Here is a 27,282-nt window from a genome sequence, read left to right on the forward strand (position 1 = left end):
ATATAATCACTTGAAGTGATTAGAGTTTGCAGAAATATGTAGTGTTAAATAAAACCAAAGTAAAAAAGAACATGAAAAGGAGTGAGGAAAAATCTATCACCCATTTAATCCTAAACAAAACAGCCTAACCAGAACACTGGCTAGAAAAACCCACCAGACATCTTCAAGATTCGTCCTCGACTCAGCCCAAGTGTTCACATTTATTCCACTTCAACCTTCTGCAAAGTACTAACTGTACTAGCAACAGGAAGAAATTGATAAATATCAGAACAAACTCTACTTAGGAGGGTACTCTTGTGTAGATGCTAAAAACACAAAACATCCCAATATCTGTCTTTACCACTAATACAAAATTTCTAAATGCTTAATGAGCTGGTGAGCAGCTAAATTAGGAGCAACCTGATTTGTTAGCTATTGAACACCCTTCAAAATTGTAGCAACTGAGACAATCATTACCTTATTGAGCTATATGCTTCCCAATTAAGTAAGACAGCTACACAAACAACAGGCATTTATGAAGGGGAAAATAATACACCTTTTAAAATCAACGACTGCTTGAATCTCTACTGTACTGTTTATTTCTTCTGCACTACTAAGCACATTTAAGGTTTTGTAAGAAAATTTATGTCCCTAGACATGGGAAATATAAACCCACATTTTAAAACATAAAGTCAAAAGTCCAAACAAACTTTTTAAAAAATATATTTTGATATTTAACAAAAAACAACAACAAAAAGACTTTAAACTTGTCCTTTGGGTTCTGACAGGTTCTATAAGAGTGCTTACAGAATTAAGCACTCTCGTCTATGGCCATACCACCCTGAACATGCCTGATCTCGTCTGATCTCGGAAACTAAGCAGGGTCGGGCCTGGTTAGTACTTGGATGGGAGAATTAAGCACTCTCTCTTCTCTAAATATTAGTAAATATAACCAGGCAATTAGCTACAGGCAATAATTTCCACCAATATTCCTGACACTAGGACAAATTAAAAGAAATACTCCAGAATTATGAGAACACACAAATGCTTACCCACCTACAATCTTATCCTGCAGCATGATCTTCTAAAAAGTCAACAGTCAGACAGACTCAACTCTCAAATGGGTAAACAGAACTGAAGACTAAAACTAGTTTCCATACAAGCCAGAAGCCCCACCCCTAATCTGATCCTGACCTATCTCACTAGCCTCATTCACCATTCCTCTCCTCACTCCAGCCAAACTACCTTTTATTCCTCTTATAAAAAAGAAGGAAAGAAAGAAAGAAAAACCAAACAACCGCTGGCCCCCCATTTAGCTTACTCCCACTTCAATACCTCTGCTTCTACCAGGACCCCTCTTCCTGAAATGTTCTTCCTGTAGAAATCTTCTCATGGCTGGCTCCATCTCATGGCAGCACCAGGAGGGAGGAAGTGTGTCCACATTTGGTCTTTCGTGACCTACCAGAGCTAAAGCGGCTCCCTGACCATCTGGTCACTCCATCACATTATATTATCTTCAGTGCACTTACTGTTCTTAGAAGTTACCTTGTTTACTTGTTCACCTGTTTATTATCTGCCACCTCCTCCATGAACTGGAAGCTCCTTGGGACCAGAGACCTTGTCAGTTCAGTTCATTACTACAGAAGAATACCTGCTATGTAGCAGACACTCAGCATTTGCAGAATTAATGCAGACATAGAGGAAAACAATAGAATAGGAAAGACTACAGATCTTTCGAAGAAAACTGGAGATACCAAGGGAACTTTCATGCAAGGAAGGGCACAATAAAGGACAGAAACGGCACGGACCTAACAGAAGCAGAATAGATTAAGAGGAGGTGGGAAGAATACACAGAACTGTACAAAAACGGTCTTCAAGACCTGGATAACTGTGATGATGCGGTCACTTCCTGGAGTCTGAAGTCAAGTGGGCCTTATGAAACTTTACCATGAACAAAGCTAGTGGAGATGATGCAATTCCAGCTGAACTATTTCAATCCTGAAAGATGATGCTGTTGAAGAGATACACTCAATATGCCAGCAAATTTTCAAAATTCAGTAACGGCCACAAAGAAGGGCAATGCCAAAGAATGTCCCAACTACTGTTCAATTGCACTCATTTCACATGCTAGCAAGGTAATGCTCAAAATCCTTCAAGCTAGGCTTTAGCAGTACGTGAACCAAGAACTTCCAGATGTACAAGTTGGGTTTCAAAGCAGCAGAAGAACCAGAGATCAAATTCCAACATTTGATGGAGCATGGAGAAAGCAAGGGGATTCCAGAGAACCGTCTACTGCTCCACTAACTATGTTAAAGCCTCTGACTGTGTGGATCACAATAAACTGTAGAAAACTCTAAAAGAAATGGGAGTACCAGACCACCTTACCTGTTTCCTGAGAAACCTGTATGTGGGTCAGGAAGCAACAGTTAGAACCAGACATGGAACAATGGACTGGTTCCAAATTGGGAAAGGACTACAACAAGGCTATATATTATCACCCTGTTTATTTCATTTCTATGCAGAGTACATCATGCAAAATGCTGGGCTGGATGACTCATAAGCTGTAATCAAGACTGCCGACAGATATCAATAACCTCAGTTATGCAGATGATACCACCCTAATGACAGAAAGTGAAGATGGAACTAAAGCCTCTTGATGAGGGTGAAAGAGGAGAGTGAAAAAGTTGCTTGGAACCCAACATTCAAAAAACGAAGATCATGGCACTGGATTTCATCAAGTCATGGCAAATAGAAGGGGAAAAAGTGGAAGCAGTGACAAATTTTATTTTCTTGGGCTCCAAGGTCACTGCGGACGATGACTACAGCCATGAAATTAAAACTCTTGCTCCTTAGAAGAAAACTATGACAAACCTAGACAGCATATTAAGAAGCAGAGACACCACTTTTCCAGCAAAGGTCCATATAGCCAAGGCTATGGTTTTTCCAGCAGTCATGTACAGATGTCAGAGTTGGACCATAAAGAAGGCTGAGCAACAAAGAACTGATGCTTCAAACTGTGGTGCTAGAGAAGACTCTTGAGAGTCCCTTGGACAGCAAGGAGATCAAACCAGTCAATCCTAAAGGAAATCAACTCTGAATATGCATTAGAAGGACTGATGCTAAAGTTGAAGTTTCAATACTTTGGCCACCTGATGAGAAGAGCCGACTCACTGGAAAAGACCCTGATGCTGGAAAAGATGGAGGGCAGGAAGAGAAGGAGGGGACAGGATGAGATGGCTGGATGGCATCACTGATTCAATGGACATGAGTCTGAGCAAACTCTGGGAGATAGTAAAGGATGGGGAAGCCTGGCATGCCACAGGCCATGGGGATGCAGAGTCGGGACACAACTTAAGAGACTGAACAACAACAATGAAGAACTGATGAATAGTGAATGAATGGAGAGCAGGCTAACAATTAATCCTCAGGAATTTAAAACAGTTTTTAATCATATTACAAACAAAACCAGTGTTGAGATTTCTCAACTATCCAGTTGATAGCTGAGAAGGTGATACAGAGCCCAGAAGAATACCATCACATGTAAGTTATTTACAAAACCTAACCCATAGAAAGCTTAACCTTGCAGAATATAATCACTAGTAAAAGAATCTAAAATACCTGATGTGTACTTGAGCAAAATCAAAGGTCAGGATTGGAGGAGGTCTACAAAGATCAGAGCTCCATTACTTCCAACAAAGAAAGGTAAAAATGATAGTACAGCTATTTAGTAACACTTTTGAGTACTTAGGTTAGACAAGGAACTCTTCACAGAATCTTGCACATGCTGGCTTGTTTAATTTTCATGACTGTATTATTAATGCTCAGCTTCCCCGATAACTCAGATGATAAAGAATCCGCCTGCAATGCAGAAGACCTGGGTTCGATCCCTGGATCAGGAAGATTCCCAGGAGAAGGAAATTGAAACCCACTCCAGTACTGCTGTCTGGAAATTCTCATGGACAGAGGAGCCTGGTGAGCAACAGTCCATAGGGTCGAAAAAGAGTCAGACATGACTTAGTAACTAAACAACAATAACAACATTATTAATTTTACTATTACATCCATTTTTACAGATGAGAGAATTAAGACAGAAGGTGTAACTTCTCATGCTTCCCTGTCTTCTTCCCTGTGCTTCTCTCGAAGGCAAAATCTGCTCACAAGGCAGTCTGCTCCAGAGTCCCTACTCCTACTAATGACACTATTGTGCCTTGCCAAAAATAACAGCTACCATTTATTTAGTACTTATCACGTGCTAGTACTCTACCCACAATCACCTATGCAGTCCTCTTGATAACCCTCTGAGGTCAATATATAATTATCTGTATCTTACAAACAAAGAAACTGAGGCACAGAAAGTGACTTGCCTAAGGTTGCACATCCGGTAAAATCACAGTGACTTGCCTTGGGTCTCAGAGCAAGTGAGGATTTAATCCAGGAGTCTGGCTCCAGAGTTCACTCCCAAACACTATTCTCTCTTGCTTCTCAATGGTTCTCGGCTTTGCCATCAGAGATGAACACATCTCAACTTCAAGTCTGATGAATGCATTGCCAAGTGTCCCAGCATCTTCTTGGGCTTCCTCTGCCCTGGAACCTCATTTCCACTCCCTTGACTGTCTCATATGCACCCTTCATTGGTATTTCCTCTCCACCAGGATTCTCCTCACTGATGTAATCAGATGTAACTTCCACTTTAAATAAATTTGAGAAACAGAATGAATTCTTGAATCAAATTGTGAATCCCATCTCAGACTCCAGTGTAACAAAACTGTACAGTAATGCCTACTAGGAAATCATGGCAGAAAATCATCCAGCAGAAAGAAAATGGGAAAGAAGGTTATAGAAATTTTAAATAAGAAAGTACTACAAAGAAATATTTCCTGCAGGAACTAGAAGCAAGAATGTGGGTTTAGACGAGAAAAAGGACAAACCAACTGGCTAAAGGCGACAGGGAAAAATACAAAGGAAAGCAAAGGAAAACTAAACAGCTCTAAAGATAACTTGCCAAGTTCTAGTGCTAGACACAGTCAAAACTCAGCATGCTGCAAAGATGATCATCATCTTAAATGCCTGCCCATCAAAGAGTTTTCAGCTCCACGGAGATTTAAGTTTTTTCAAAGACTAGGCCGCAATCTATGTCATTTTTAATGGAAGTAAATGAATAAAGAAAAACCTGCCTTACAGCAATTTTAGCAAACATATCTAATCCAGAAAGCAAAGAGCAACAATCCTCTCTCTTTAGAGCTTCAAGACTCAGCCTTTGGGAACATTTCCGTGTATGATGAGTGCAGATTTGCCTTCCAGGAGAACATGGAAATGAGGGAGACAGATGTGGGCTTGCTTGTTGCAGAGATAACAACCCTTCCAAATTCTAACTTCCCAGAATGTACTCAGTGACCTCTGACCACACCACAAACTCTAAAAAATGATTTTCCTCTTATCTCCACTATTAACGTGTCCAAGTATAACTTTAGCAGAAGTAAGAAACATGTTCTGTTTAATTTTCATTCTGAATAAAATTCAGGGAAAAGATGGGGCTTCCCTGGTGGCTCAGTGGTAAAGAATCTGCTTGTCTAGGCAGGAGACACGGGTTCAGTCCCTCATCCGGGAAGATTCCACATGCCATGGAGCAACTAAGCCTGCATGCCACAACCATGAAGCCTGTGCTCCAGAACCCGGGTGCCGCAACTACTGAGCCCACGCGCTGCAACCACAGAAGACTGCATGTGCTAGAGCTTATCCTCTGCAGCAGGAGAAGCCACACGATGAAAAGCCTGCACTGCAACTGGAGAGCAGCCCCTGCTCACTGTGACGAAAGACAAGCTTGAGCAGCAACAAAGACCCAGCACAGCCAAAAATAATAAATAAACACACTTACATTAAAAAGAGTTAGGCAAAAGAAAAGCTAATCTAAAGCTACACTAGACTGAAGACTAAGAATGTGTTTTCTGTTAACAGAGAACTACCAGAGCTGTTGAGAGTTTCGTACAGTTAGATAAACTGGCCCGTCAGACAGTTCCCAGTGCATTTGTGTCTTAAGAGAAGTATCTGCTACATGCTTAACTCATCAGTATCAATAAAGATGCCGTATGTAATTACTTAACACAATCTTCATGCTTTAGTGCCCTTCCTCACATAAGCAGTGGCAACTGTATAATTAAAACACAGACCTTTCAGGGTGGTGAATCCCGTTCAAATATAACCCTTTCAAGGTCTGCAAAGTTGTTACTGATAGCCATGACTAATGACAGCATTTGCAGAAATGCATGTAGAATATCTAACAGCAGACTAATTCTAACACTCTTACCTTTAAAGTTTTATAGTAAATGGCCCTGTTGATTTCCAGTGGAAATAAATTTTGCTCTTCTCCTGAGCAAGCCCAATTCACATAGCGCAGCCAGTTCCCCTTCTCTGGATCGGTGGCATCAATGCACATCCATCCCAAATTTGGGTAGTAGACCTTCGATGGGGGAAAAGGACAGCTGTTAAAATAGGGTATCTTTTAAATGTTTTCATTTTCAACTTCTAAGACAATTCCTGTTCATTATATGGAAGTACTCCATAAAGGATTTCACATCAACAGAATAAGCAGCATAAAAAAGGAAAATAAAAATAAAAACTGAGGTCCAAAATGACACAATCCTCATTAGTTATTTTTTCTATTTGGGTGTAATTTTCTTCTCCTAAACTTTATGTGCTATATAATAAGTGTGCTTGATGGTCTCCAAATCCTTCACAAACATGAACACAAAGCCTAACGATAGCTCTCCTTCCCATATAACAGAGGACGTGTGAGCCTGCAGCAGTGATCCCCAGTACCCGAATGCCCTGAGCATCCTGGGCTGTTCAGCCATTTGAGAGTGGCTGTTCAGCCATTTGAGAGTGGCGGTCCAGTCCTGCTGGGGTCCACAGCTCAGCAGGTGCCTCTGCTACAGTGCTGACAGAAACTTCAGTAAGGAAGCATGCAGTGTGAACCTCCATGTGGGTGACGGTGTGATGCTTCTTCTGCAGACTCTGTTGACTTTAAACACTTCTCTACCCAGAGAATCTGTATTCTGGGAAATATCAGTCTCCTTCTGAAACAAGACCAAAATCCCGACCTGTCTTTGAGGAGACAGATCAACTCCACACTTGCAAGACAGAAGCCCTCCCTGACCATCCACTCTCCATCAACTCCTCCTCCTAGAGGCCTCTGGCTCTCATTCCTTCATTTAAAAAGAGTCTATTGAGCAGCTGTTTCTTACTTTGTAGATACACATATATACATACATCTATGTTCTACTTTCCCAAATTTAGACTGTAAAACACTTGATTAGGTACTGAAATAGAATCAATTGGTGACAGTCTGTCGGAAACAAAGCAAAAGAAATGAGTCTTCTACTTTTTCCCTTGCAAGAAAGGAGAGAATCTTGATGCTTCCATTTCTTTCCTACAGTCAAGACCATCACCGCTCAAGTCTTCTTTTCACGTTAAACACTGTTTGTTTACTGCAGGTTTCTTTCCTTCAGGAACAAAGCCCCCACCCTTGGCTCCTCTGGGCATGCCTGTGTCTCCCAGTCCAGGACTGCCAGGGAGGCGCCCAACATACTGGCCATGAACAACACTTTCTTCCTGCTAGGGGTTAGATGTCTGGCATAATGCTGCAGGCTTTCCATACTATCTCATTTAACCTTATGCATCAGTTTCATTATTACCCCTTTTTGCCACATGTGGCGATTAAGGATCAAAGATTATATAACTTTCCCAAAGTCACTCACTTAGTGAGTACTAAAGATGACCTTAATCCCAGCTCTGCTTGACCTCTATTTATCAGTGCCTTCCTTGACCATCCCAGCTAAAACTATGAAGCCTTCTCTTCCCATCAGCACCCCCAGTTATCTAGTCATCTCCTGATTTTTCTTCATGGTACTTATGCTCTTATTTTCCTACTTAGTAACTGTTTCCTCACACCAGAGTATTAGCTCCATGAGAAGACATCTGATTCACTGTAGTGAATCAAATAAGACATTTCATTCACTGTAGTACCTCTAAGACCTTGCCCAGTGCCTGGCAGAGTAGGCTCTCAACAAATAACTATGAAATTAATGAAATGATATTATCATATACAAATGTGTAACTGTCATCATTTAATGAGCACCTATTATGTGACAGGGATCATGCTAGAAAGTGCTTTGCAGTTACTTTATTTACTCCCCACAAAGTGTCAAGGAGAGTATTTTCACTATCCTGTAAGTACCCACAGTGAGTTTATTCAGCAGCTGGTTGTTTACTATAACACCTCTCTGCACCACCTAAAAAGAGGCTATACAGGTCACATTTGACTCCTTTTCAAACTCACTATCACACTCACTCTCAGCTCGCATACAGACAAGCAGGCACACACACACTCTTCACCCTTGAAAACAAAGAGAAAGTGCAGGCCCACATGGTATGTGTAGAAGAGACAGAATCACAATACAAAACTTAAACTTTACACACCAAAGTAATTTAAGGTGCTTTACTTTAAAATGCTTATGAGAAAACTTTTGCCAAGTTTGCCAGTATGATAAAATAACAAAAATGGGAATATTTAGTTGGTCTTTTAAGAGTGTCAGTCCATACTGGTTACTTTTTAATAACTTAGGGATGAAAAGTCTTGTTTTGATTTATCATGGGAGACAGCAGAGTTCCCACACACTCCCACACACATAATGACACAGCTACAAACACTGCAGAGATGGTGCTGGAAAATCCCACACAGTTAAAGGCAGTTGGAAAGAAGTAACAAGAGTCTACTTACCACCTGGAGGATAACAATAAGACTGTGCTGGAATTTCCTGGCTGGCAGGTCAATAATGACCCTTGCAAAGAGCAAGGTGTTCCACTTGAGTAAGGTTTTTATAGAGCTCATTTTGTTACAAAGGAGACTAAGGAATCTACTAAGTCATACTTAAACTAAAATGCTCAATTTTAGTATACTAACGCATATATATGGAATTTTAAAAGATGGTAACGATAACCCTATATGCAAAACAGAAAAAGAGATACGGATGTACAGAACAGACTTTTAGACTCTGTGGGAGAAGGCGAGGGTGGGATGTTCGGAGAGAACAGCACTGAAACAAGTATACTATCAAAGATGAAACACATCACCAGCCCAGGTTGGATGCATGAGACGGGTGCTCAGGGCTGGTGCACTGGGAAGACCCAGAGGGATGGGGAACACATGTAAATCCATGGCTGACTCATGTCAATGTATGGCAAAAACCACTACAATATTGTAAAGTAATTAGCCTCCAACGAATAAAAATAAATGGAAAATAAATAAATAAATTAAATGCTCAATTTTATAGAAAAGATGAACACTTCAGTTTTTTTAAATGTGCAACTAGTAATTCACAAAGAAATACACATGGCCAAAATCTCAAGGAAGAAAAGTACATTTACCTAATAATCAAAAATAAGTTAATTTTTTAAACTCGCAAAATGGTTAAAAATTGTTTTTTAAGGAAGAAAAAAAAACACACAGAATTAGAAAGCAGACATTCTCCCAAAATGCTGATCAGAGAATAAATCGGTATCTTTTTTTTGGATCAAACTAAGCAATACTGACTAAAGAACTTTAAAATGCACACACTTTAATCAGCATATACACTTGTAGGAATTTATTCTCATGAGATATTGGGCAATCACACCAAGATGTATATACAAAGATGTCCACAGCAGTGTGGTTTACCATAGACTCATTGTGAAATGGAGAACACCACAGATTAGCTTAGTACGGTAATACTGGAATATAGTGGAATACTAAACAGAACTCAAAAAATACTGTTGTATGAATGACTAACTGACTCATGTGAAACTTTTACTTTCTGTAATCTTTGTATTTCTTAAGAATTTTCTCAGTAATAAACAAACATTATCTCTATAATTAGGAGAAAACGATGACCAGAAGATGTAGAAATATAAATAATCAGTAGAAAAGACAGTCATAATACACTGATGACTGAATAAAGCCATTTATAAAAAGTATATTTTAAACATATGAATATATGAAGAGGAAAATGATCTGAAATCTAAATGCATGAATATGTTAATAATGGTTTCCTCAGAAAAATGTGATTCTTCATAATTTTCATTTTCTCTCTTCTGCTTATCTGAATTTTCTACCTTCCCTCCACTTATTTAGTGTAATCTCTAAGTAAAAAGGGAAGAGGGTGAGGAGAGCAAGCTAGGAAGGCAGCCAAGCTCTGCTGAATGCTAAGCTCAGACTCCCATCCTCTTCTCATCACTGTCACCTTCATCATCACACACACATCTTTAAAAAAATATGTAGCCTTCTCATTTACACTGAGTCTCACCTGTAATTGGAACTGGGATGAAAATGTGTTTTCATGCAATTTCTACCTTAGTTCGAATTCCAACTGGTTTCCAACCAGACTTAATTTCAGTGACTGATACACAGAACCTATCTCTAAAATGTGACAGAATTACGCTCAATATATGTGCAAGTTACGAGACTGCACATGTACCACCACACCATGAAGTCAGGGTGGGGAAAGACAGGGAGAATGAGACTCCTGTCCTTTCAGGTAGAGACAGTGCAAAGACAGGTCAAACTCACACCCCAGCTCTAACTCAACAATGTTACATAACAAATCTATTTCCACATCCTTATAAGGACCAAGAAATACTCAGCTGACTTGATCCTAAAGAGAGATACTTCCAAATAATCAATAGTTTTTCCTCTGTAAGCAGTCTCTGTTTACAAAGCAAGGGTACCTGATTATGTACTATTATAATTTTTACAAGTTGACTTTCAAATAGACATACTCTACTTGGAGAGAAAGAAAAGCAAGCACTTCTACACCAAGCATTATTAACCTTTACAAGAACCCTGTGAAATATTAGTAAGCCCCTTTTATAAACGGGGACACTAGGGAAAGATGGTCGGTAATTTTACTAGAACAGTGAAGTCACTAAAAGTCAGAAGTGAAGAAGTGAAGTGAAAGTCACTCAGTCGTGTCCAACTCTGCAATCCCATGGACTATACAGTCCATGGAATTCTCCAGGCCAGAATACTGGAGTGGGTAGTCCATCCCTTCTCCAGAGAGGTTCCCAACCCAGGAATCAAACAGAGGTCTCCTGCACTGCAGGTGGATTCTCTACCAACTGAACTATGAAGGAAAGTCAAAGTCAGGATTCAAACCTGGTTCTCTCATCTGCCTGCATTTCTGTTTCTTTTCTCTTTTCTCTTTCCAATTTCCTCCTCCCATCCTTAACCTTCCCTAGGTCATCAAGGCCTAACCTCCTTTCTGTCCCTACCACTCAACAGACTAGCTATTAACTCACTGTCAAACAGAATGTAATTCTCACATCACTCAAATCCCATTCAACTGAATCCAATCATTTCAAAAGCCATAAAATAATGTAAATTCATATTTGAGTACAAGCATGTTCAGTCACTCAAAGTGGGTTGACATTTACTATCATTCCAACACAGGGATCGAACCCATGTGTCCTGCATTGCAGGCAGATTCTTTACCACTGAGCCATTTAAAAATTTCATATAACCCTAGAAATCGTACGCAAAATGTTGTGTGTTTATATACATTTGTATATATGCTGGGGAGATTTTCAAAGGGGGCCACAAAATGCCAAAGACTAAGAATCTCTAGGTAGACTCTGCTAGTGGGAAGATCACTGAACAGGCAACCATGAAACCTGGGCATCCTGACTTGGGGTCTCAGACCCCAAGCAGGCCACCTGCTCTCAGATCTGTCATCTGTGTAAAGATTTAGGGTGTTTCTAGTATTCTCTATTCCACAAACAAAAATCCCCACAGGGTACTGTCATTCATCTATATAATACCACAAGTATCACATGCCAAGCTCAGTGCTCCAGAACTGAGGACAGTGCCTGTCACATGGTAAGCTTAACAAAGAGGGGTTAAATAAGTAAATAAACTCTCAATTTTCTCCTTGCACCATAACAAGCTGTCAATCTAGTTACAAGTTCACTTATTCAGAAAGATGGCTTAATTCTCTGTACTTCAACATCCCCACCCTCCTCCTGAAGGTACTAAGAGAAGACTAAGACTGGTGCAGCAGTTTATATGACAAACAACTCTATGGCTAGCCCACTTTTAAGTAACAAGTTCAAAATCTTTGCACTTCTATTAACCACACTGCTTCACAGTTAACCTAAGACCCCAGACATCACCACGTTCACTCCTTCTCTCTTACACACACAGACAAGGGCTCAGCAGACTTTATGCAAAGGGCCAGGAAGTATTTTCAGTTTTACAAGTCATATGGTCTCAGTCACAACTGCTCATCTTGGCCACTGCAGGGCAAAAGCAGCCACAGACAACATGTAAACAAATGAACATTGCTGTGTTCCAACAAAACTTTATTAATGAACTGAAGTTTGAATTTCATATACTTTTCATGTATCACAAAACACTTGATCTTTGTTTAAACCACTTGAAAATGTAAAAACCATTCTCAGCTCTTGGACTGCAAAAAACAGGTGGCAGGCTGGATATCCCCCATGAACAAGGTCTTTTCTTAGGACATTCTGTGTGGTTTAGAAGTTGGAAAGAAGCAGTAAGAGCTGAGTGGTACTTTCTGACAAAACGTTCTACAGAATCAACTGGTTGACTTCTCTACTCTCTTTTATAGTTTTGCTCCATTTTTAAATTAGAAATACTCTGAAATTAGAAGAACTAAGATAGCAAAAATTATGAAATGTGCTTGTTAGTATCTGATCCTAACAGTGCTGAATGATAAAAAGTATGCTTTCACTTCTGAAAAAGAAAACTGTTCAATATTTAAAGTCTCCTCATTATACAGAAATAATTTCTCTATCAATTTTCATTGAAATGCAATTCTATTTCTTCTCTCTACCCTCTGGACTCAAAATTTGTTGCCTGAATAGTAACATACAAATCAAAGCAGTGGACTATCAGTTTTCATTGATAAGAAAGGGGGGGGAGGACTATCAAAAAATATCAATAATACTGGTTTTAAAAAGCTAGGAAGGAATATTCACCCCTGGTAGCTATGTAAATTAGTACAATCCCTTTGGAGGTCTGTTAGGAAAATTTACCGAAACTTAAAATGTACATAACTTTTGACTCAACAATTATACTTCTAGGAATTCATCTTAAAAAGATAACCAGACAAGTGAGCAAATATGTATATATAATTAGTTTCATACTTGGAAGAATTTGGGTTTCTCTTTTAATATTATTGAAGTAGAGATGACTGACAGTGCTGTGTTCATTTCTGCTGATACAGCAAAGTGATTCAATTATATACATATGTATATTCTTTTTCATTATACTGAATACAGTGCCCTCTCCCATACAGTAGTACCTTGTTCTCTGATCTTATACTAGCATCTGCTAACCCCAAACTCCCAATCCTTCTCTCCCAAAGAATTATTAATATCATGAAAAGATTAAAACTACTTAAATGTCCACTAGTTTAACAGTGGAAGGATACAATGGAATTCTAGGTAGCTATAAGAAATAATGATGTGGACAAGCATTTGACGTGGGATGTACATTTGACATGTACACATCTACAACATATTAAGATTAAAAAAGCATGTTACAAAACTGCATGTTACAAAACTATACAGTTTAATCTCAACTGTGTGTGAAATGTCTAGATATGGTGTTTGTATAGGTGCCTGTGTGAGAGAGACAGAAGAAAAACAGAGGCAAAGAAGCAGAGTTAAAAGAATGCACACCATGATGTTGACAGGTGATTTTTACTTTCTCATTTATAATCTTCTGTTTATATTATTTCACAATGACCATGTATTACTTTCATAATTTAAAAAAGACTTATTAGAAGGTAAAACACCATGAGTGGCCCCTAATGTAAACCATGGGCTCTAGGCAATAATGGTGTGTTCACTGTAACAAATGCCCCATTCTGGTGGAAATGAAGCCAGTGAGGGAAGCTGTGTGTGCATGTCTCATGGAGGTGGGGGGGAGAAGGACATATAGAAACTCCACTTTCTGTCCAATTTTCCTGTTAACCTAAAGTGCTCTAAAAACTAAAGGCTATTTTTAAAAAGACATATTAAAACATGTAAACAGTTCAAAAGTTCTGTTCATTAGAAACAATCTGAGCCCCATAGAAGTGAATGTGAAAGGCTTTAGAATACTGCACATTGCTCAGTGTGTGTGTGTGTGTGTGTGTGTGTGTGTGTCTGTGTGTGTGTGTGTGTGTCTGTGTCTGTGTGTGTGTGTGTGTATGTGTGTGGCGCTGGGAGGGTACATGAAGTCCAGTGTTTGGCCTGCCAGCAGTTCCCCACCAGGAACTGACCACAAAGTACTCTCTTCTTTCCAGAACCTGACTGTTCCATGCATTCACCCTGAGGATACTCTCCTGTTATTTCTGATATAATAGCATGCTTTCAGTGGAAACTTAGAGGACTGAAGGCTGCATAAGATAATCAAGGGCTCAAGAAAAGCAATTTAATACTTTCTCATAGATTAGCTTTAAAATGGAGTTCTAGTGGAGGCAAAAGACCAGGCTGCTAAAAGATAAACTGGTCTTAAGGGGCTTTAATGGAAGAACAAATGCCAAATGAAATTTTAATGATAAGCAGTATCTGTGACATTAAGAGGAGGCATTCTGATACAAGTCAGAGGATAACACCACAGTTAGAATAAGTTAATGGGAAAATACTATATTTTACCTGGATTTTTATTTTCTTTATAATAAATACATACATTATAATTTTTGCTTCCTATACTTTGCCAAATACATACTTCCACATGTGTATGTCAAATATATCTATTTTAACATGGCAAAAAGGTTTAGAGGTTTCTATGTGGAATATAGACCTCAGAGTTGAAACCATCTGAATGACATCCAGATTTTTTTTTTAATTGCAGGGAAGAAAACCCAGCCTTGACAAGAACTAAATCTTTAAACCTGACTAACAAGAACTGGCCGGAGAAGGCAATGGCATCCCACTCCAGTACTCTTGCCTGGAAAATCCCATGGACAGAGGAGCCTGGTGGGCTGCCGTCTATGGGGTCGCACAGAGTCGGACACGACTGAGGTGACTTAGCAGCAGTAGCAACAAGAACTGACAGTGTTATAAGGATTCCCAACTATGGCAGAACATAAGGAGAAGTATCTTAAATTAACAATGGGATGTTAACAGGAAAAACTGAATCTCTAATATCTAATATATCATGGCTCCAAATTATACTTTTTAAACAAGCTACTATAAATTCATACTTTAAGAATTTCAAGGCAAATGAAACCTAATTTACAAAAGGCACTATTAGTAATTTATATAAAATGCCCAACAATATCAAATTGTTATGTTGAGTAAAGCAGGTACCACAAACTTAGGTTTAATATTAATGACATTTGTTCAACCTTAGATACACACAGAACTAGAGTACGTGTTTTCTGGTTCCTCACCAGGATTAATGCTAACCTGACAGAGCATGTTTGTTGGTTTCCCTTGTGAAACTTCTAAAATTAAAAATACAATTTATTTTGGAACATAACTTTGTGGTTAAGACATTTTTTAAGCATTTGGTCATTATCTCGAATAATTAAATTTTTTTTTTGGTTGGGCATTTTTTCCACAAATACAGCACTCTCTTAACTCAGAAGTTGTGAAATAACAAAATAATTACTCCCAAGGTAAATCATCATTTCCTAAGTCCCCTTGCATTAAATATCACTATATTTATTATAAGGGATTCAGAGAAACTCTCAAAATTACTGAGAAAAACTGTTAGAATTCTCAAGGCAAGAAACACTGTTCACAGCACTGAGAAAAACAGCAACATACCACAGACAGACAAACGCCACAGAACTTCTTGACGGAAACTGTCTCCAGACATTTCCCAGGCGAATTTTATTTTTAGGCTTTTATATGTTTACATGTGAAACAGATGTGATTTCCACCTAAATCAATCTGACAGGAATGCTTTTCCTCACCACCAAAAAAACTCTGGCTTTAAAGGAAGTCATGCCACTGAGTTCTATAAGAACCTGAGGAGTTTCATGGGGGCTCCTGACCTGATTTAAATTTAACAGAAATGCTTAATTCATAGCCAACTCTTTAGGAAACAATAATAAAATATTTTATCTTCACAGCTTTCTTCATGAGATTATTTTTTATTCTCCCCATTTTTAAATGGAGGGTTTTAAATGGAGGGCCCAAAGGTTAAGGACCCTACCCAGGTCACAAAGGCAGGATTTGAACCCTGGCTCAGTCGGTAAAAGAAGCCAGCTGCAATGCAGGAGACTGACTACAATACAGCCAAGCTAGGTTCGATCCATCCAGGTTCAACCCCTGAATGGGGAAAATAACCCTGGAGAAGCAAACGGCAACGCATTCCAGTTTCTTGCCTGGGAAATCTCATGGACAGAGGAGCCTGGTAGGTCCATGGGGTCGCAAGAGCCGGACACAGTTTAGTGACTACACCACCACCACCAAACCAATGAAACATTTCTAACTGCCTCACTGTCAGGCAGCAGGACACATGGAGATTGTGGTTCTGCTCTGACAACACTCTCAGCACGTGGGCCCATGAGGGGAGCTACTCCCTCTCGTCTAGACAGTTTCCCTGCATAAGAAGTGTGTGAACACTCCCCATCTTCCAGGATCATTGAGAGAATGTGAAACGAACAGAATGAAAGCCTTTCTAAAAAGTCAAAGCACTATACAAACATGGCCTCTCAGGTGGCTCAGTAGTAAAGAATCGCCTGCCAATGCCAGAGACGCACGTTCGATCCCTGGGTCAGCGAGACTCCCTGGAGAAGAAAATGCCAATCCACTCCAGTATTCTTACCTGGGAAATCCATGGACAGAGAAGCCTGGTGGGCTATAGTCCATGAGGTAGCAAAAGAGCTGGACACTACTTAGGGACTAAACAACAACAACTATATAAATACACAGTGTGCTAAGTATGTCCAACTCTGAATGTTCCAGCAACACACAGATTACCTCCTAAATGACAGAAAAGATCCTAACTGTGCTTTATTGATATTAGTGGCCACCTTGGTGTGTCTTTTACTGGCGTTCATCTGCAAGCCTATAAAGTGGCAGACCAAACTTTTGGCTGCAAAGCAAAGCAAAGCAACCTGAACGAGGCAAATAAAACTCCAATTTGACATTTATTGTTAAGGACAGCAAAGCACTTTCAAACTACAAATGTAAACAGCAATATGTATCCGAGGAAACACATTTTCTATTAAAAATATTCTTTATTTTAAAGAACATGTTAAGTTGATTGATTAATTTCAGAAGGTCAAATCCTGAGAAGATAGAATGAGATGTTTAAAAATGTACTGAACTCGGATAAGCAAAGGACAAGGATCATTTCTTACCTCCCACATGTATACATTATTCTTAACCTGAGATCTTTTTTTCTTGTCACCGACAAATGGCCCAAACTTTTTGCCTTTTAAAATTGGTTTAGTGGCCCAGACACCTAGAAAATAAAACCAGTAGTTTCACAATGCATTGTGGTTATTTTAAAGACTAAAGCACCAAAAGCAATTCAGTTTCACAAAATACTGAAAAGACTAGTCACCCTAAAAGCAAGACAATGTTAACTTAACTGAGATCACAGAAAATCAAATTAAATCAAATATTCAAAGGGGATTTTTATTTTTCTTCTTAACAGTCTTCTGTATTTTCTTAATAGCCTGTAAAGAATCTATATTGTTTTGTAAGTGGGAAAGATTATTTTATGGGTTTTTTTAATCTTTACATATAAAATTACCCAGATGGCATAATCACGAACACTTGGAGAAGAGATAATCACAACAATTAAGAGAAAACAATATCAAATGCAGTAAAAATGCAAAGTTCCTCTTTCTCCTTTTCTACAGATTTCAAATTGTCAAAAAAAAAAAAAAAAAAAAAAACCCTTAAAGGGTTAGAAACAGTGTCCTGTAGTAAATATTTTTGAAGTTTGTTTGCTCTCTGCTCTGTTTTCTGAAAGCTTAAACAACTCACTCTTCAGAGTTTAAAACCAAGATGTATGCTTCTTTGTGGTATTCTCAGGGGTATTTCTATATTCTTCACAGTGACCATAAGGCAAACAAGATGCAGAAGCAGTGGGTAAAACAGCAGGAGACACCCTAGTCAGCGGACCCAGTGCCAGGGTGTCTCTTACTGACAACACTGCTTTGAACACGCTTCCCTTACCTTCTGGGCTCAATTTCCTCATGTATAGATGAAGGCTGTGGTCTCAGCCAGTGGCTCAGCTATGATGAACTAATTCCACCACCTCTAAGTCTGCTATGAATCCCATTTGATATCCCAGCTAATAACTAATTAGTGAAGAGAGAAAATCAACCACTTTCATGAACAAATTACTCACTGAATAATTTTCAACGAGAATTAGGAAAAGCATTTATTAAAAGTTTATTCACACACATATGAAGAAAGCTGAGCGCCGAGAAATTGATGCTTTTGAACTATGGTGTTGGAGAAGACTTTTGAGAGTCCCTTGGACTGCAAGGAGATCCAACCAGTCCATCCTGAAAGAGATCAGTCCTGGGTGTTCATTGGAAGGACTGATGCTGAAGCTGAAACTCCAATACTTTGGCCACCTCATGCGAAGAGTCGATTCATTGGAAAAGACCCTGATGCTGGGAGGGATTGGGGGCAGGAGGAGAAGGGGACGACAGAAGATGAGATGGCATCACCGACTCAACGGGCATGAGTTTGAGTAAACTCAGGGAGCTGGTGATGGACAGGGAGGCCTGGCGTGTTGCGATTCATGGGGTCGCAAAGAGTCGGACACGACTGAGCAACTGAACTGAACTGAACTGATACACCAGAATATCAGAACATCTTTAAAAAAAGGAAACAGGACATAAACATGATTTCTTCTAAGACTGTACTCTTAACTTTTATAACTTATTTCCTTAGCCTTCTGTCTAAAGATTAGAACACAAAAACAAGACTCAATACAAAAAAGCTTGGCTATATTCAATAAGAAGTTCTAGCAAGAAGCATTGGGACACCCTCATTATTCACTCAAATACCCACTGAGGTCCATGAAGAGCGTCAGTTACTGGAGGCATGAAGATAAATAAGAAATGAAGGCACTCACGATCAATCCAAGTGATGGATATGAAAACAAATACAAAACAATGAAATAAATATAATACCATCATCACACTCAAATCACACTGAAATCAGAGGCAGAAGCAATACGTTCTGTGGGAAGAAGAGCCCTTGGGGAGACTCGGAGGAAGGGGCTGCTCAGGCTGAGTCGCAAAGGAGGGTGGGTGGGTGTGAGGGTGTTCCTGTCCACCCTGGATTCTTAACTGGAAAACAAACTCTTCAAAACAAGTCAGAGTATAGATGTGTTGCTTTTGAAGTGAGCTCCCCACCTCAGAAGCCCCCAGAGGAAGCCTGGCCACAGCCCGCTCTCCCTGCCCTCTCCTCCCCTGACCCCAGCACTCACCAATCCGAGTTTTGTCAACAGCAGATGGGAATAGCCTCACTTCCTCCGGAAGTCCTCGAAGCACATGTTCAGGTACCTCGGCCAGGGTCTCCACGGCTGCCACAGGCTCAGCTGCGTTCTGCAAGTTAAGAAACAGAAGGATAATAGCAGAAAGAAGAAAACTCAGTTCTCTTTTGACTTATTTTTTTTCTGGTCCAATAAACAAATATGCAAAAATGTAAGTGAAACCTAAAGCTGGCAAGCCAGACTAAAACGATGATGTCAAGCATTTCAGGAGGTGCTTTTTTGCTTGCCTGTGAATCTCCAAAGGAAACCACTGTAACCTTCAAGCATGTCTGTGTTCATCTAGTCTGCTCCAGCCACCTGTGACCATTTAAAAAATATGTAAACCTTCGGCACCATACTGTTTTAACCTCCCACAGAATCTGGTAGCAAATTACATCTTAAGCTTACTTTTAAATCAAAGACTACCATCAGCATCTTAGGATGTTAAAAAAAAAAAAATTAACACTCCCTATTTAAGTAAACACTTTCGGCACATGCTATAAAGGCCATGCCAGCCAGCTGGACCCCCGTCCCATCCATGCTTTCATTCCTCCAGCAACAAAGGCGTGACAATTTCCAGCAAGAACGCTACAATTTATTTTGGGTCCTCCACGGAAGTGTGACCTTTCCAGCAAACAGTACTATACCACCATACACCAAATAACTAAACAGAAACACCCCACAAAATCACACAGTCTCAGAGAAATAGAGAATTTGGAAATTACTAAGTATATGTGAAAATTCATTGTAAATACTAAATAAGATTTCTATTAGATATGTATCTAAGGGAATAGAAAAGAAATGGAAATCTAAGGGAATAGAAAGGGGAGAACCAAGTCAACTCATAGATCATGACTGTTATTCTAAAAAAAACTTCGAAATCAAAGGAAAATCAGGTGGCTATTAATTAGCACCACATAGACCCTAAAGAACTGATGTGCAGATCACGACCCTGCTAAGAATGATAGGTTTTGTAGTCTGAATGTTCTTTATTTCACTTGGCAAAGGGAAATATTTCTGAAGGACTTTCAAAGTAACCAACATAGGCAAACAGCAAACTGTAAGTTTAAGTCACTCAGTCACGTACAACTCCTTGCAACCCCATGGACTGCTGCCCGCCAGGCTCCTCTGTCCACGGGATCTCCAGGTAAGAACACTGCAGTGGGCTGCCATGCCCTTCTCCAGAGGACCTCCCCAACGCAGGGACCACACCTGGGTCTCCCGCATCACAGGCAGGTTCTTTCCTGTCTCTCTGTGCCACCAGGGAAGCAGCAAGCTCCAAGATAAAATGACTAATTTTCCCCAATGAAGATCTTGTAGTTTTAAGAATGCATTGTGCCAAAAAGAGAGTATCATTCAAATTTCTGTACTCCTAGCATTTCAACTTAAAAAAAATATCAACAGGCTGCTTGGAAAGAAACAGATCCCAGAACAACAAGGCAAGTCATTGTGAAGGTCTACTCTGCTATTCTGAGTTGGAATGTGCAAAAGCGGGCACGTAAGGCCTGGGGACCACTCTCTGGGCAGGGCAGATGTGACGGTGCGTGCGCTGCAGCAGCACACACACTTCCATCCTGCTTGATTAAGCCTTGGTCCTGACAGTATCACCAAGCTCAAGTTCAACACCTTCCTAAACATGGGAATATCAAAATTGCCCCAGAAAATGATCTCATGGTAGTTTTTAGTAGCTAAAGTGTGAATAAATTTAGCACACAAATTTCTCACTTCTAAATACAGTGCTTTCATTTAAAAAAATTTTTAATCTATAAACCGGAATTTCGGAAATGTGACCACATTTTTCAAGAGGGAAAAGGTATTACATTGGTAACTGATATCCAGGCTACATAATAATTATTTTTAACGTGGATAAATTAAACAATATTAACAAGCCATAGCTACAGTCATTAGCACACAGCCAGTTAGTATGGTACGTGGGAATTTCCTTCCCCTTTTTCAGAGTGAACCCTAGAAAAGATTTTAAAGGCTGTGACACCATCTAACCTTCCCAGGAACTTTGAAAAGACAGTGTGTCAGCTAACTCAAACTGATAATTCCAGGCACTATTACGATACTACTAATGATTTAATGTGTACTGGAACTTCCTTGGGCCTCAGTGCAAGGCACTGTGCTAACCATCTTGTGAGCAAGGCAGAGTTTACCCCAAACAGCCTAACAGGAAGGCCCTGTTAGTGTCTCCTCCCAGCTCCCTGCCCCACCACCACACACACAGAAGAGGAAATTGAGGCTTAGGGAAGTGGTCCAAGCTGCCCAAGGATAGGAACTGAGTCTCTGTCTGTCTATCCCCAGAGCCCAAGCCCGTAACCACTATGATGTTTACGGTTAAAATTCTGCTGGATCGGCTTTGAGGTCCTAATGTAAAACACGGTGACTCTGGTTGATAGCACTGTATTACAGAACTGAAATTGCTAAGACAGTAGAACTTAAATGCTCCCTCCTCCTCCCAAAAAGAAAGAAAAAGAGAAATATGCAAGCTGATGGGTGTGTTAATTAACTGGACAGTAGGAATCCTTTCACAATGTGTAAGTCTACACACAGCTTAAATATCTTACAATTTTGTCAATTATACCTCAGTAAGGCAAAGATTTCAAAAGGAAAAGATTCCGCTGGAATACAGTCTGACAACTTCTGCCTTAAAATCTCCAAATTTCCATAGAAATGTCAATAGGAGATGGTAACCTAAGGCAGGAATGGTCATCCCCACAGGAAATTTGTAACTTGAGTCTAAGTTGGAGACCATCTAAGTTTGAGACACCTGGGAATATAAAGGACTTCAGCAGAAGTACCACAGGAAAAAAGAAACAAGAAAAATTCCCATATACATACTTACTTGCCTTCAACAAATCCATGGTTTTTAATTTGGGCTCCTTTAGTTAGAAGAGGAAAGCTTTTTTCCCGTTTATTTTAGTATCCTTCACAAACTACAACAGGGCTCAACTAAAACCCGAGGACCTCATTCCAGACACTGGCCAGCACCAGGGCCTTCCTCTCACCTCTCCGGCTGTCGGAACCTCCACTGTGGTGCCTACTGCTGGAAACTGTAGGGAACATTTTTTAGGAAGTAGAAGGAGGTAGGATGGCTTGCCTAAACAGAACCATCCTCTCTCCTCCTTATTGTTCCTTCATAGCTCTCACCACAATTTTAAATAATTGCTTGTATAATTATGTTTACTGTACCTCCCCCATCAGACTGCAGGGAAGACAGATGGTGTCCACCTTACTCCATGCTCCATTCCCAATACTCAGCAGCAGACCTGAAACGTTTGTCACTTAAATACTTGAATGAATAAGTGATTCTTGCAAGCTAACTTAAACTTTTTAGAAAAAAGAAGGCTAGGAAAGCACAGCTGAGTCAACTATCTGAAAGCATTTTCTCTATGCATGCCTGAATTTGAGATAGGTATTCTGGGTCAATGAAAGGATCCTTTTTTAGAAAACGTGGCAAGCTCTCAATTTCAAGCAACCACTTGACAAGTAAACTTTTAGAACAAAGGCATATTTAAAAGAAAATTTCACTTCCCAACATATCCATAATTGGAAACTGGGATTATATATATATACACACACACACATACATATAATATATATTAGATGTAATACCATACTCAAAACAGGGTCACCTTGGTTTGTACACTAAAGAATCACAGTCCTGGGACGACTACTCAGGTTGATTTTGTCTAAAAGAAACTGGGGCATCTCAATTTATTACAAGATTTCTGAGTCCGTTCTGTGGGCCAGGTAATGTTTTAAGCATCACATAGGCCTCAATACTGTGTCACTCTAGTGAAGAAGATGGACAAAATTAAACAAAGACCTACAGTGCTTAGTAGCTACTGATGCTCTGGAGAGAAATCAAGCACGAGAAGAGGACACAGTGAAGGGAAAAAGGGTGTATTTCAGACAGAGTGCTCATGGGAGACCTCTCGAGAAGCAAGAAGGAAATTGGGTGACAACATGTGGGAAAAACAGGCCAGGAGAGGACCTTGCTGAGATAGGAATGAGTGTGGTAAGTTCAGGGAACAGACAGGCAAAGAGACCTACGCGTCCAGAGCAGGGCAGGGGACAGCAGAACGGCCAGGGCTGTGGCGGGGGAGGGAAGCAGGGTAATGCCACTGGAGAGACAGGAACCCCACAGAATGAGAGGGGCAGCAACCAGGTTGCACACTCCTCCTTCCAGAGGGGCCACCAGCCTCCCAGGACCCCATCTCTGCTGTCCCAGGATCAAGTCCAGTTCAGTTCAGTCACTCAGTCATGTCCAGCTCTTTGCAACCCCATGGACTGCAGCACACCAGGCCTCCCTGTCCATCACCAACTCCCGGAGTTTACTCAAATGGCAACCCACTCCAGTGTTCTTGCCTGGAGAATCCCAGGGACGGAGGAGCCTGGTGGGCTTCCGTCTATGGGGTCGCACAGAGTCAGACACGGCTGAAGCAACTTAGCATCAGCAGCAGCAGCAGTATGTCCATTGAGTCGGTGATGCCATCCAACCATCTCATCCTCTGTCGTCCCCTTCTCTTCCCGCCTTCAATCTTTGCCAGCATCAGGGTCTTTTCAAATAAGTCAGTTTTTCGCATCAGGTGGCCAAAGTATTGGAGTTTCAGCTTCAGCATCAGTCCTTCCAATGAATATTCAGGACTGATTTCCTTTAAGATGGACTGGTTGGATCTCCTTGCAGTCCAAGGGACTCTCAAGAGTCTTCTCCAACACCACAGCTCAAAAGCATCAATTCTTCAGCGCTCAGCTTTCTTTATAGTCCAACTCACATCCATACACGACTACTGGAAAAACCACAGCTGTGACTAGACAGACCTTTGCTGGCAAAGTAATGTCTTTGCTTTTTAATATGCTGTCTAGGTTGGGCACAGCTTCGTCTTTTAATTTCATGGCTGCAGTCACCATCTGCAGTGATTTTGGAGCCCAGAAAAATAAAGTCTGTCACTGTTTCCCCATCTATTTGCCATGAAGTGATGGGAATGGATGCCATGATCTTAGTTTTCTGAAGGTTGAGTTTTAAGCCAACATTTTCTCTCTCCTCTTTCACTTTCATCAAGAGGCTCTTCAGTTCTTCTTCACTTTCTGCCATAAGGGTGGTGTCATCTGCATATCCGAGGTTATTGATATTTCTCCCACCAATCTTGATTCCAATTTGTGCTTCATCCAGTCCAGCATTGCTCATGATGTGCTCTGCATAAAAGTTAAATGAGCAAGGTGACAATATATAGCCTTGACGTACTCCTTTCCCGATTTGTAACCAGTCTGTTGTTTCATGACCGGTTCTAACTGTTGCTTCTTCACCTGCATACAGATTTCTCAGGAGGCAGGTAAGATGGTCTGGTATTCCCACCTCTGGAAGAATTTTCCAGTTTGCTGTGATCCACATAGTCAAAGGCTTTGGCATAGTCAATAAAGCAGAAGTAGATGTTTTTCTGGAACTCTCTTGCTTTTTCAATGATCCAACAGATGTTGGCAATTTGATCTCTGGTTCCTCTGCCTTTTCTTTTTTTTTTTTTGATTGTTGATTTTATCTTTATTTATTTTTTTAATATAAATTTATTTATTTTAATTGAAGGCTAATTACTTTACAATATTGTAGTGGTTTTGCCATACATTGACATGAATCAGCCACGGGTGTACATGTGTTCACCATCCTGAACCCCCCTCCCCATCCCATCCCTCTGGGTCATCCCAGTGCACCAGCCCCGAGCACCCTGTTTCATGCATCAAACCTGGACTGGCGATCTGTTTCATATATGATAATATACATGTTTCAATGCCATTCTCCCAAATCATCCCACCCTCGCCTTCTCCCACAGAGTCCAAAAGACTGTTCTATATATCTGTGTCTCTTTTGCTGTCTCACATATAGGGTTATTGTTACCATCTTTCTAAATTCCATATATATGCATTAGTATACTATATTGGTGTTTTTCTTTCTGGCTTACTTCACTCTGTATAATAGGCTCCAGTTTCATCCACCTCATTAGAACTGATTCAAATGTATTCTTTTTAATGGCTGAGTAATAGTCCATGGTGTTTATGTACCACAGCTTCCTTATCCATTCATCTGCTGATGGACATCTAGGTTGCTTCCATGTCCTGGCTATTATAAACAGTGCTGCGATGAACATTGGGGTGCACATTGTCTCTTTCAGATCTGGTTTCCTCAGTGTGTATTCCCAGTAGTGGGATTGCTGGGTCATATGGCAGTTCTATTTCCAGTTTTTTAAGGAATCTCCACACTGTTCTCCATAGTGGCTGTATTAGTTTGCATTGCCACCAACAGTGTAAGAGGGTTCTCTTTTCTCCACACCCTCTCCAGCATTTATTGCTTGTAGACTTTTGGATACCAGTCATTCTGACTGGTGTGAAATGGTACCTCATTGTGGTTTTGATTTGCATTTCTCTGATAATGAGTGACGTTGAGCATCTTTTCATGTGTTTGTTATCCATCTATATGTCTTCTTTGGAGAAATGTCTGTTTAGTTCTTTGGCCCATTTTTTGATTGGGTCGTTTATTTTTCTGGAATTGAGCTACAGGAGTTGCTTGTATATTCTTGAGATTAATTCTTTGTCCGTTGCTTCGTTTGCTATTATTTTCTCCCATTCTGAAGGCTGTCTTTTCACCTTGCTTATAGTTTCCTTTGTTGTGCAAAAGCTTTTAAGTTTAATTAGGTCCCATTTGTTTATTTTCCTCTGCCTTTTCTAAATCCAGCTTGAACATCTGGAAGTTCACAGTTCACGTACTTTTGAAGCCTGGCTTGGAGAATTGAACATTACTTTGCTAGTATGTGAGATGAGCACAACTGTGTGATAGTTTGAGCATTCTTTGGCATTGCCTTTCTTTGGGATTGGAATGAAAACTGACCTTTTCCAGTCCTGTGGCCACTGCTGTGTTTTCCAATTTTCTGGCATACTGAGTGCAGCACTTTCACAGCATCATCTTTTAGGATTTGAAATAGCCCAGAATCAAGGCCCAGGCACATTTCAAAGGTTTCTCACACTGATCACTGTGACAAGTACAGTGGAAACTACGAGGACTCTCTACTTACCCACTATGTAACACAAAGCATAAGAACTCTTGAATTCCCTACTTAGTGAAACAAGTATCAGTGAACTGGTCTGGAATGGTAGTATCAGATTTAACATAGTAAGATTAAGTTAGTAAGCTATGTAGTTATTAACTATTAACTGATCTCCTTAATTCTATGTTACAAATTCCTATCTCAAAGTCAGAGAAAGTCAGTATCCCCTCTGCCCCAATCAATGGCCACAAGCATCCTGCCCATCATTCAGTCACTAACATACACTTCCCGAGTGCTGGCACATGCTGGTAGTGAAGATACAAGGGTTAACACAGCTGACCCAGGCCACCTCCTCAAGACCACCAGCAGAGGAACTGCTCCTGCTCTGCTTTCTAACACAAAAAACCTTACAGGCATTTGGAGTCTCCAGTTTTGACCTTGCTGCAGAGCCTCTCAAAGGTCCTCTATGCTTTCCTGTAATGCCCTTTCTCTGACCAAGGGTGACCTTCCAGGCTGGATGGCGGCCGCTCAGGGAACAAGATTCTCGCTCATTCCTCTGGGTCAAGCTCTGCGCTACCAAGCACTTTCCACACGTGACCTCAGCAAGTCCTCACCATATTCACAGCAAACACTGACAGTACTTAGGGTACTAATCAGGCACAATCCCAAGCTATCTGCAGCACTTCATGTAATCTTTACACTACCACCCGGCTGTGGGTCCTGTTATAACCACATGTTACAGATAAAACGGAAAACTGCCTGTGC

The 27,282-nt window shown here is 40.3% G+C and overlaps 1 protein-coding gene across 8 annotated transcripts in view; it reads right to left on the bottom strand.

The window, feature by feature from the left end:
• The window catches only part of PRDM2 (PR/SET domain 2), a 132,369-nt gene that overhangs the window by 78,285 nt on the left and 26,802 nt on the right, over nucleotides 1-27,282 (bottom strand). For 7 of the 8 annotated variants that reach the window (XR_006345081.1, XM_043924512.1, XM_043924508.1 and 4 more), the window contains 3 exons: nucleotides 19,433-19,550; nucleotides 17,337-17,440; nucleotides 6,284-6,436 (listed from right to left, as the gene is read on the bottom strand). Coding sequence is in view for 7 of the 8 variants with exons in the window: in XM_043924512.1 (XP_043780447.1) it covers nucleotides 6,284-6,436; nucleotides 17,337-17,440; nucleotides 19,433-19,550 (375 nt within the window). In the remaining variant the exon portion in view is untranslated. The remainder of the gene's footprint in view (nucleotides 1-6,283; nucleotides 6,437-17,336; nucleotides 17,441-19,432; nucleotides 19,551-27,282) is intronic. The other variant, XM_043924510.1, reaches the window with a different exon arrangement.

This window comes from Cervus elaphus, chromosome 14, assembly GCF_910594005.1.
Source record: "Cervus elaphus chromosome 14, mCerEla1.1, whole genome shotgun sequence".
NCBI classification, from domain to species: Eukaryota; Metazoa; Chordata; class Mammalia; order Artiodactyla; family Cervidae; genus Cervus; species Cervus elaphus.